Below are 11,941 nucleotides of genomic sequence, written 5' to 3'. Positions count from 1 at the left end.
CTTCAGAGACAGTTAAAATGTGATGATAGATTCTGTTTAATAATGGCAATGTATTAATTCAGCCCGGAGAAGCAGAGGTATCTAATAAGAGGCTGTAATATAAAAGTGCATTCCTCTACCACAGTTATTGTACCTTTCAAAGATTTCTCAAAAAAGAACAGTCTGTTAATGAAAGAAAAGTTAGAGTACCACGCTTTAAGGTTTATTTTGTATCACCCAGAGACATACATTAAGAAAGCTGCCAGCTGCAGCTTCCAGGTGTGCGCTGTCAAAGGTGCACAACTATAACTTACCATAGATCACTTAATTACAATAGCAGAGATATATACTGTAAATATACAAAAATAGTTGGTATGGTCCATAGAAAACATGCTGCAAAACAAACCAAAGAAACAGTCATCTGTCATTGTAAAAAAATAAAAATAAAGTATAATAAAAAATTAGCAGAACTAGATGCAGAGTCAGGAAGACATAAAAAAAATTGATTTTAAAAGAATTGTTTGTGAAACATTCGCAAAGTTCATAAGTGAGTCGACATGATCTAATTCACAAATATCCAGAAGTTGACAGATGCAAGGAAACCAGAAACCTAAAGAGAGAAGTAAACTGACAAAAAAACATTCATGTACATTATCTAATTCAATTATTGATTATTGTCTGCCTGTTTAGTTTAGGAAAAAAAGTGCAAAGTAGCAAATATTGAATGACCGCTTTAGAAATATAAAAACTATTAACATGTTGTTAATTTCAAATAAATACGACTGAATTTCACACAATCATAGTAAAACTGTTATTTGAATTCTGATGGTGTTGGAGAATATCCATGTTTCCCCTGATGACCTTAAAACTTAGGATGATTTATTTATTGATCTTGATCTGTAGGTCAGCCCCACTCGTTCGATGGAATCCATATTACAGAGCACCTGTTCCAAGAGCTCGTCAATGACATTACACTCAAAATTCACTTGTCCCAGGTCCAGATCAGGCACGTAGGAGATAAGAATGCGCCCGATGTTGTGTCGAAGTTCAAGCAAACTGGGGTGGAGGGTTGGGTAGATAAAAAAAAATAATAATAATAATAAATAATAATAATAATAATAAAATAAATTTTAAAAAAAGAGATAAATCTTGTTAGTCTGGTTGGTTAAATCACATCATCTTAAATCACATTTCCAATTATTTTCACCATCCAACCTTTTTGATGCATCTGATCCTGAATCTGTTCCTCCGTTGTCCTCTGCATGTGTCCTCACAGAAGAGTTATTGGTCCCCTGAGGAGATACGCGTCTGTCTTGAACGTTTTCCTTCTGTTGCTGCAGGCTCAACCGGAGCTCTTCACACTCAGACGCCATGATTGCTCTTTCCTCCTCAAGATGATTCACCTGGTGGCGTGCGACACAGTAAACCCCAGGTTGAAAGAAAATGAAAGAGAAGAGTCATTTACTACTGCTACTCATTTATTTTATTTATTTATTTTCTGCTTAATTTACAGTGTTACTATTTTTGTGCGAATAATATTATATTTATGTATACAAATATTTTTGTTTTTCTCTGTGATATTTTTGATGTCTTTGTAAACATCATTTGCAGCATCTGATAGTTTGGGGTGGGTTTTTTGTTTAGTTTATTTTCAGTATTGTTCTTATTGTTTGTTTCCTCTCAAAATTGAAAAACTCAATAAATAAATTAAAAATTAAAAATTCAGAGAGATAATGAAGACTAAGTTTCAACAATAAGCTGGAGTGCACACAGTTGACACACACTGACCTGCGAGAGTAGTTCATCCCTCTCCTTGTTTCTCTGATCCAGTTCCCGGAGCAGACTGTCAACCTGCAGCGCTATTTCATCCATGTCGTTCTCTTCAACTTTGGCGGTGCTGGGTTTGCTCTCAGCGGCTTTGTCTTCAATCAATTCATCAACTTTCTGTTTGGCCTTCTCAAACAGACTCTTGTAGCAGCCCTCGTCGCCCGAGTCCTCCGTCTGGCTCGCCTGGTGAGAACACTCCTTCTTGATCTGAGTGAGCTCCTGCAGTCTGCTCTGCATGTCGTGCAGCTGGCAGGTCAGCTGATGGACCTCCTCTTTGAACTTGTCCCTCTCCTCAGCTGTAGACTGCATGAGTCCCAGGAGCTGGTCTTGCTGTTCCTGTACCTCAACTATACTCGGATACACAGCCGGGGCGTGATCTTTATCCTGGGCCCCCGAACAAGAAGGTCCAGCTTCTTCACTGTCCATACAGGGTGTCTTTGTATCGCAGACATCGACGTCTACATCCTCACACTTCTTTTCTTTTTCCTTTAAATCTGCCGTCCTCTGCACCGCCCTCTCTTCCCCTTCAGTTTGACTTTGAGACTCTTCCTCCTTCTTCAGTTTGAATACCTTTGTCTGAGTTGTGCTGCTGGCAAAAGGTTCAGGAACACCGACGGCTTTCGACGCCACACAGCTCGTTTCTGCATCATTGGTCTCCATCGCAGCATCATCGCTGCACTCCAAGAGCATGCCGACGTTCGCGTCACTTTGCACTTTCTCTGTCTTCACTTTCGTCAAATCAAAGTCGGACGTTTTTGGCTTTGGGGTATAGTTACTGGAAGTCTCCAAGATGAAGAGGTCATCATCAGTTTCATCGTCGTCACCGTTTAGGGACACAGATGGGGAACTTTGTGGACCCACGTCTCCTGATGTGCTCATATTGGAGGGGCCCGTGTGGAAGCCGTTGACTCTTGGTCTTTTAGGAGTCGTTGGTGGAGGAGCAGGCTGTGTTCTTTTTTTACTGCACGACAGACAAAGCACAGATAATTAACTTCATAAAGTAAATTAATGGCACAAAAGAAAATCACAAAAAATATTATACCTCAGGAGGTCAGGTGACAGTGAACATACGCTAGAAATAACTGGAAGACCGGGCGAGCTGCAAACTAGAAAGGAAAAAAAACACATTTTTAATCTGAACACTCACAGACTCTCTTTCTTAACATCGACCTCCAGCAAAGTATGTTGAATTTAAAGTCTTCCTCTGTGATTTTTCACACTTAAATGTATAAATCAAGTATCTCCTCTGAAAATAACTTTGTGAGTCATGACTGTCTACAATGGGTGTAACACCCGAGTCCCACTGTCTGTGATGTTTTCAGAGTTTTCAGAGTCCTATCTTCACTTTGTTTACATCGCCAGGACGGCCGGCTGACTCCTCCCCTCGTGTATAAAAGTTGTTTAATTGAGGGACTAGAGAAAAGAAGACTAACATACTGTACTCACTGCTTAACTGTGTTTCTAGATCACGCTCATTTCAGGTAAATTTACATGCAGTGTGAAGATACCAGCAGAATAAAGATCACTAGCATTAGCATGCTAACACAACAATGCACCGCCAGTTGTTTTGGTTTCATGCTGGAGCTCAAGGGCGACATCTGCTGGATCAAACATCACATATAAAGCCTTTAATCTTTTCATATTTAAGACTAGTAATGCTTAGTTAAATCCTGGTTGTATATATTCCCATTCTTAGTTTTGATATTTTTAGTGCTTGTTTACTTTGTATTTAATATTATATTGTGTTTTTTGCTCATGTTGTGTGTTTGCACAACCTGCTGCTGTAACACCACAATTTCCCAGTTTGGGATCAATAAAGTAATTCTATTCTATTCTATTCTATTCGACTTTATTTCTCACAATCACACAGGAAGTTATTTTCTCTTACCAGCTTGTGAGACAGTCTGAAGAATGGATTTAGCAGTTGCAGCACCTCCTCGAGGTGAATCCATGTTTACTCTCTTCCTTGTGTTGGTGTTATTCGATGGTGAATTTGCGGTCTAATCACAACAACGAAACAGAGCACAGATTTTTTATTTTCAATGATTAATATTACGAAACAAATTCCACCAAACCCCTCCCCCCTATGTTAAGTGGAAAACCCTACTGTGTTTCTGAGCTGTAGCTCTCGTTTGAGAGCCTGGTTCTGCTTGGCCAGCTCAGCCAAACACCGCTTTTCCTGACGCTTTAGCTGCTCCTCCTGACGCTTTAGCTGCTCCTCCTGACGCTTTTGCTGCTCCTCCGCCTACAAATTATTATTTTTTTTAAATGTCAAAACAGCAATATCAACCACATGTAAATATCTAATAAGAATAACAATCAATATCAACAGATAATATAATCTTTATTCTTTAATAAAGGTGTTACAGGTATAACTGTAGAAAACAGCAACCCAAGTTTAATCAAAGCAAAAAAAAGTGACCTCACCGTTCTTCTTTTCCTCTCTTCCCTCTGTCTGAGAACCTTCTCTCTGTTAAAAAGACACAGGAGGTAAGGAGTCATTTTTGCAGTGGAAAGATTGACTTGAAAAAAATGTCATGACTTAATCTCTCCGTTAAGTGAGTACATGGACTTTATGTCATTTTTTAAAAATCAACCCTTTCTATCTGTCTTTGTTGCCTTAAAAAAAACCTGTCGACTAATTTCTATTTAAAGGATAATTCTGCAGGAAAAAATCCAAAGGATTCAACGTCTATGCCTGTACAAGTGTCCTCCTTCTCTTCAGCTCTATAACAGCACCAGCAGAAACAAAAAGACACTTTCATAACACGACCAGCTCCAGCCACAGAACAGGACTCACACAGAACACAGCACAAAGACTTTGAGCGATCTAACAAGGTCTGTCTGGCCAAACACAAAATGACTTACTGTACGTCTCTGGAAAACTAGGATTATCATAGACAACAAATTTATTTCATTAAAGGAGCTTTTATATTTTGTTAGATCATGTTAGCTTGCTGTCTGTTTGAACAAGGTTCTAGCTAGCATATGTTGAAAACTTCTGTGTTGAGTGGATATTGACTTTTAATGATCATCCTTTATATTTGATCATGGAGATAGTTGTGGCAGTTGTTTTTTAAGTGACTCACTGTTGTTTATAAGTCTTGTGGTATGCAGATTGATCATCATCAGAGTCCTCACGCTCCTCTGGCGTTTCGCAGCTCCTTGAAGGATGAAATTAAATGAGAAGTTAAACATGAGCATGAATGAAAACCTTTATTGTTTTACCTTGCACAGAGAGCATAAAAAACACACAATACAAAACAAACATTTACAGGACAGCAACACACTAAAGCATCACATGATTCAATGAGTGATTACAGCAAGTTAAATAAAGTGCAGAGTGATGAGTTCGTCTTGTATAATCAGCTCTTATTAAGCAGCTGAATACTGCGCGGTACAAAGAATGTAATGCCTCTTTTAGAAAAGAATAGAATAGAATAGACTTTATTGTCATTGCACAAGAGTAGAATGAAATTTACTGTGCCATGCCTGAAATATAAAAATATAAATATATAGAATATCCAAACACACACACACTTCCACACACACACAATCATCATTAGTTAGTAATTAAATGTGTAAACAAAGCAGGTCAAAGTAATATTTAAGTCCTCATCCTGGACTTGAGTACCTGCACCCTGAATTCAAGAGTTCATACTGTGACCAAAGGGGGGTGCAGAGGGTCAGCTGTGAATAATTCAATTGCAGCACTTTTCTTTGTCCTTTCATGAATGGGACTTTGACCCGTTTTTCTCTTTTTTAGTTTTTCTCAGGATTTTGATTTGAGTTATTTTACACAACTTACACACACTTCCTTTGTTTAAATTGTGCACCTTCACTTTTTACAATACCCTTTCTAACCCTTGATATCAATAATGTTTCCATGTTTTATGAATGGTTAAGGTTATGGTGAATTGACTTAATCGTGTAGAGCGCTTTCCTTGTTTTCTGACTACTCAAAGCGATGACACACACACACACACACACACACACAAAGATTGACTCGAAAAAAATGTCATGAATTAATCTCTCCGTTAAGTGAGTACATGGACTTTGTCATTTTTTTAAAATCAACCCTTTCTATCTGTCTTTGTTGCCTTAAAAAAAACCTCTCGACTAATTTCTATTTAAAGGATAATTCTGCAGGAAAAAATCCAAAGGATTCAACGTCTATGCCTGTACAAGTGTCCTCCTTCTCTTCAGCTCTATAACAGCACCAGCAGAAACAAAAAGACACTTTCATAACACGACCAGCTCCAGCCACAGAACAGGACTCACACAGAACACAGCACCAAGACTTTGAGCGATCTAACAAGGTCTGTCTGGCCAAACACAAAATGACTTACTGTACGTCTCTGGAAAACTAGGATTATCATAGACACACACACACACACACACACACACACACACACACACACACACACACACACACACACACACACACACACACACACACACACACACACACACACACACACACACACACACACACACACACACACACACACACACACACACACACACACACACACACACACACACACACACACACACACACACACACACACACACACACACACACGGGAGAGGCTGCTATGCAAAGTGACCATCAGTACCAACTAATCCCAATCATGCAAATCCACACATACACCTGCAAAGCAGTGGGGGCAACTTGGGGTTAGGTGATTTTCACAAGGACACATGTAGCTGCAGGAGCTGGGGGATCGGACCCTCGACCTCTTGGCTGAGAGATGACAGACTCGAACACTGAGCCAAAGCCACAGAAATCTTTATACACTGGCTTTATAGGCAGATTCTTATGAATTAGGTTTTTTTTTTGCTAAAGGACCTTCTGAGACAATGCACTTTTTAATAAGAACACTCAGGTGTTCTTGGGCGTCACACGGGGTGTAATATATTGTTTTTACATGTTTATGTTTTCAGTATTTGTTGTACATATAGATAGTTTTGAATATTCACGTTCAGGTTCCTGGAGGAAGACAAGATGGCTTTAGAAGCTCCATCTAATTTGCCCCATGTTTTATGTCCACACCCATGGATGGGACTCCATGACTGTGTTGTAATGTAAACACCTGCAATATTTATTTTAGAAATAAAATAAATATTTGGGAGTATTTTTTTCGACTCGGCACCCAATCAAGTGATGTGCGTGTGTTTTTCCCCGACTTTTTCCACAGCTTTTTATGAATGCCATGACTGTCCTTTATTTGTATTTTTTACCTGAACGCAGGATCAGGGTTTAAATGGCAGAACCATTTCTCTGGTAGTTTGCTGACGTCAATCCCATCAGGTAGTTTGCGCCAGTTCAAACACGTTTCACACTGCGCCCAGTTTTGATCCGGTCGCTTCCTGTGGACATAAAGAGAGACGAGAAGCGTGAGAGCATGAAGGGCGTCAACGTGTGAGTGTAGATTATTATCACTGCAAAATGTTCTCACGTTGCATCTTCTAAGGGTATGTTGTTATTTGGATCCTCAGTTTGTCTCCTGTAGCGGATTTCTTTCCAGTACTCCTCCAGTTTGATCCCCAAATTGGTCATAGTTTTCCTGTAACAGGAAATAAAGATCTTCAGTATTTTTGGCAAATACACACAAATGGTACCATTTATACCAAGACTGCACAATAAAAGCTATATATTTTTTTTCTTTTGCATTGTTACAAAATCTGATGATTTAAGAGAATTATTGTTTCATGAAGTAAAATCTGAAATATTGGGGCGGACAGATGTGCAGAAACTGGAATGGCTGTTTCAGTTTGATGTGTTTAAACTTGATAATTTAGTTTGAAAAGCTTGGAGAAGAAGACAGAATATTCTGTTTGATTAGTTTGACTTCTTGCTTTCTCTTTTTGTTTCTTGAGAATGAATATAGTTTACCTAGAGCACTCTGCTCCGGGAACCTTTTTAATTTATGGTGTCATGTAAGAACATGCAGGCTGGGCATATGGATGTATGTATGACACAATAATAAAATAAAACACTAAAAACTATATTATCATTATGTTTATATTAGCACTGGCAATTAATACATCAGGAAAGTCTGAGTTTATTAAAGTAACTCAAAACAATCTAATGAAAACAAGCTAAACTTTCCTCATCAGTAAGTGAATATTTCTCCCACTTATTAAGAGATAAAGAGTTCACCACCTCTTTCCTTAAGCTAGAGAAGAACTCAAGAGGACTTTTTTCTCCTCCGCATTTGTAAGGTTTAAGACTCTTGTTTGTATATGACCTGTGACCTTTACCTGTAATCTCCTAAACATTCTTTATGTTATGTTCACATAAGAAGGACCTTGTAGTCTTAGGGTGCAGTCACACTGGCCATCTGTACCGTGCCATATTTAAGCATGACTGGCACGCTGGCACACAGGACTAACCGTGCTTAAGCACGATTACTTCTTGTATGAAGCATGCTCAGTTGACAAACAGGCGGACGAGAGAGAGAGAGAGAGAGAGAGAGAGAGAGAGAGAGAGAGAGTCCACGTGGACTCTGGATTTCTCCTGAATGAAGGATGTCAGCGTTGTTTACCCGCGTGCTTGTGCTCGTGCATGAAGTGTAGCGTGCTGAAGCACACCTCTCTAAGTGTGCCAAAGCCAACAAAGTGTACCGTGCCTGAGCACGATACGGAGCGGTCACACTGGTCAAACGAACTGGACTTTAGGGCTGAAGCGTGCTTGGGCACGGTACGAATGGCCAGTGTGACCGCGCCCTTAAAGCTAAAACTCTGTTTGCTTGAGAAGGTGATTGGTGAACACCTTTTGGGTAAGTGAAAAGACAAAAACAATACTTCTAGATGAAGAAATAAAGAAACAAACTACGAGTAAAGAAACTGTAATATGAGTACCCGGTAGTTCCAAAAACTCATCTACACTAACAGTGAAGATGTCAAAGGTAGATTCTGCCAAAGGTAACAGGACCAGGATGTTTGAGCGAAATAGAATTATTTGTGAGAAAAAGACAATTTCACAGAAACATATTTAAACCCTCAGACTTACAGACTGAATGATCATCAGGGCTCTTACCTGTACTGATCTGTCTCATTGAAGCTCTGTTTGTTGTGGGTAGGTTCCAGAAATTGACCACACTCTATGACCCCGATGACTCCAACACCTTTGTTGTTGGCCTGTAGAAGGAAAAAGAGATTCTCAACAACAGGAGCCCTTTAAACATCGTGTAACAAATCCACCAAAAAACAACAGAAACTCACCTTTATCTGGCAGCCCACACGCTCGTACGCTTTGATGAGCCGGTTCTTGTGATACATCATGACACCATACTGGTCTTTACTTTTGGTGTTGTATCCAAAAGTGATACGAATGGGTTTGTTGTTCTAAATGGATATTTAAGGAAAAATCCCAGAAGCAGATACAAACTAGAAAAAAACGTTTAAACAAGGTGGCACAAGAGAACTTCTGTGATGAAAGGATACCAGGAAAGTCGGTTTGTAGACGTCCTTTCTGACCCAGGCCAGACTCTTTGCGACGAGCTGAGATTTCACCTTTTGACCACGTATGATGATCTGCATCCGAGGCTTCAGGTAGAGAATACTGCAATATGCCTACAAACATTCAATACGAGAGAAAAACAAATCTGAGGGGTTAGTAGCAGAAGTTTTCTCCTAGATACATCAGAATCAGAATCAGAATCAGAATCAGAATCAGAATCTGGGTTTATTGCCAAGTACATTTACACATACAAGGAATTTGACTTGGTGTATTGGTGCTAAACAATTAACAAGGAAATAAAACAGAACTAGAAACAACTTAAATAATACAGAATAAGAAGATATTACAATATATAAAATAGAATTTAAAAATGTTAAATATAAAATATAAAAAACACAAAAAGTACAAAAGGTGACATGTAGGAGCTGTGCAGTGGACTATGAGAAAAAAAAAAAACTCTTAGTGTGTGTAACTACTCACAGAGTGCGTGTAAGAAAGATAATCTTTTTAAAGTCCAGTGGGCGTTAATGTAACGCATAAAGAACAGTTCAACAAGTACATCAAATACAAATGAACTGCGATTACATTTATTCAACTACACTGAGTAGCAGTTTGGATAATACTATTAATTTATAAAAAAAATAAAACATCTGCTCATCTGCAAGAGTCTCCTGTTCCAAAGAAAAGTCCATTGTCAGAGTGTGACCTCTAGGTTTCAAGTATCAAGTTACATGTACGCACACACGACCAGACTCCGAACCCTCCCCAACTCTCGAAATACCCACTGGATTTCTGCATAACTAAGTGCAATATATTTATTCTATACCTGTCACCTGCAAATTATTTGTATATTGTATTGTATTATTTAATTGTATTTCTTATTTCAATATTTGGTTTTAGTATTTGTATATTTCTGATATTAGGCATCTACAGGCTTGCTCCAACAATATTTCGTTGTACTTGTACAGTGACAATAAAGATATCTTATCTTATCTTATTTAACCATATTGTCCCTTGAAAAAGTTTGTGATCACACAAAGTCCTGCTCTAAGACGCAGAACTTTCACTGAGGTTTTAAGTGCTTCAGCAGATTCATTTGTTTTATTTATTTAACCAGGAAAGAAACTCATTGAGATTACAAATCTCTTTTTCAAGAGGGTCCTGGCCAAGACAGGCAGCAAAACATTAACAGAGTTTCACAGGGACAACAAGCAGCCAATCTTTCAAACACAAAAATACATGATTAGACATTAAAAGACACAAATAACAAATCCGAACAGCAAAATGTTTGTCAAAAATCATCAACAAATACATCAGGAAGAACATCTACAGCCAGATGTATCCGCTCCAAGTCATTTAACTTCCTCATAAAAGCATCCAACGAGAGAAGTTCATTAAGTTTCAGCTCTTTTTGTAATTCGTTCCAAGTAAAGGGAACAGCAAACTTAAACGCCCTTATCCCCAGATTTAATTCAGCCAGATGTTACACAATACAGGTCAAACATCCAGAGGAGGTGACATGGTGAAATCAGTCAAAGTGGTTGTGAGAAATGGCTTAAAATGATGCCTTTAAACAGAATCACTGAGATCTACATGAAGTCACAGCTGACAGTTTCTTACCCGAAGCGAATAGCAGCTCTCGGGGATGTGTGACGGGACCCGGCCGGGCTGATGATCACTTTCACTCATCTCCTCGTAGACATCGGATGGAATTCGGATATCATAACGATCCGTCGAAAAATCAAACTCTGTTGTTCTCGTAGTCGTCCTGTTTGAAAGTGAAAAGTTTAGGCCTCTATTGTAATGAAACCACTGAGTTGCCTTGTTGTTTTCCTATGAAGGCTAACATTGGTGCTTCAAATTATATACACAGAAATGAAAGCATCCAGGTATGGAGCTATTATTGTGGCAAAACTATTTGAATATGTAAAAAGATCCACAAATGCGTAAACTAATCTGCAAATATGTAGACCAACTTCAAAATGTTTACTTATTTATTAATGGCAGTGAACTTTTTCAGCTGTAAATCCTGAAAATACAAACAAATGATCGCTTACAACTGAGGCGGGCCTCGCCATTGGCTGTCATTTTACATGTGACTTTTGCAACACTCCTGCCGTCCAAGATCCACAAATGTGTAAACATATCTTCAAATGTGTGTGTGACGATCTGCAAACACTTTAGTGGGGTTTGTTGCCCTGAGCCCATCTCATCTTTTTACACATTTGTGGATCTGTGTACACATATTCAAATAGTTTTGCAACAATAATAGCTCCAAATCCAGTAATCAAAGAAGTGTTAGCTGTAGGAGCTCTTTCAGCATATATTCTGCCTAAAACACAAGAAAGCTTCTCGCAATAAAGTTAAAAAAAAAAAAAAACAGTTGAAATTGTTTCAGTGAGATGACATGGTCATGCAGATCTGTAGACGTAATGTCATCAAGCCTTCAACAAGGAATTGAACCTAACCTAAGGAACAGCAGGCCCTTTAGAAGTGGAACTCCACTCACAGGAATGTTCCACTCAGACTTGGAGTTTGTGAATCTTGTAATTGGTGTAAACTCTCCTGCACCCAGTTCATGGTTTGAAGGTTGAGTGCTTTGGAGTCCTTTTTTAACACTGGTGATTCATGAATCACAAGGAAAGAGCCCAAGAGGAACAAACAGTA

The 11,941-nt window shown here is 38.8% G+C and overlaps 1 protein-coding gene across 1 annotated transcript in view; it reads right to left on the bottom strand.

Moving 5' to 3' along the window:
* Positions 1–189: 189 nt before the first annotated feature.
* The window catches only part of morc3a (MORC family CW-type zinc finger 3a), an 18,023-nt gene continuing 6,271 nt past the window's right edge, over positions 190–11,941 (bottom strand). The window contains 14 exon segments of the mRNA XM_020657119.3: positions 190–1,035; positions 1,195–1,382; positions 1,768–2,767; positions 2,849–2,912; positions 3,695–3,806; positions 3,914–4,051; positions 4,234–4,276; positions 4,896–4,970; positions 7,051–7,179; positions 7,269–7,376; positions 8,852–8,952; positions 9,037–9,159; positions 9,259–9,387; positions 10,895–11,042. Coding sequence (XP_020512775.2) covers positions 849–1,035; positions 1,195–1,382; positions 1,768–2,767; positions 2,849–2,912; positions 3,695–3,806; positions 3,914–4,051; positions 4,234–4,276; positions 4,896–4,970; positions 7,051–7,179; positions 7,269–7,376; positions 8,852–8,952; positions 9,037–9,159; positions 9,259–9,387; positions 10,895–11,042 — 2,545 coding nt within the window. The 3' untranslated portion in view covers positions 190–848.

The sequence above is a fragment of the Labrus bergylta genome, chromosome 13, assembly GCF_963930695.1.
Source record: "Labrus bergylta chromosome 13, fLabBer1.1, whole genome shotgun sequence".
NCBI lineage: Eukaryota > Metazoa > Chordata > Actinopteri > Labriformes > Labridae > Labrus > Labrus bergylta.
This window is presented reverse-complemented; position numbering and strand designations above follow the sequence as displayed.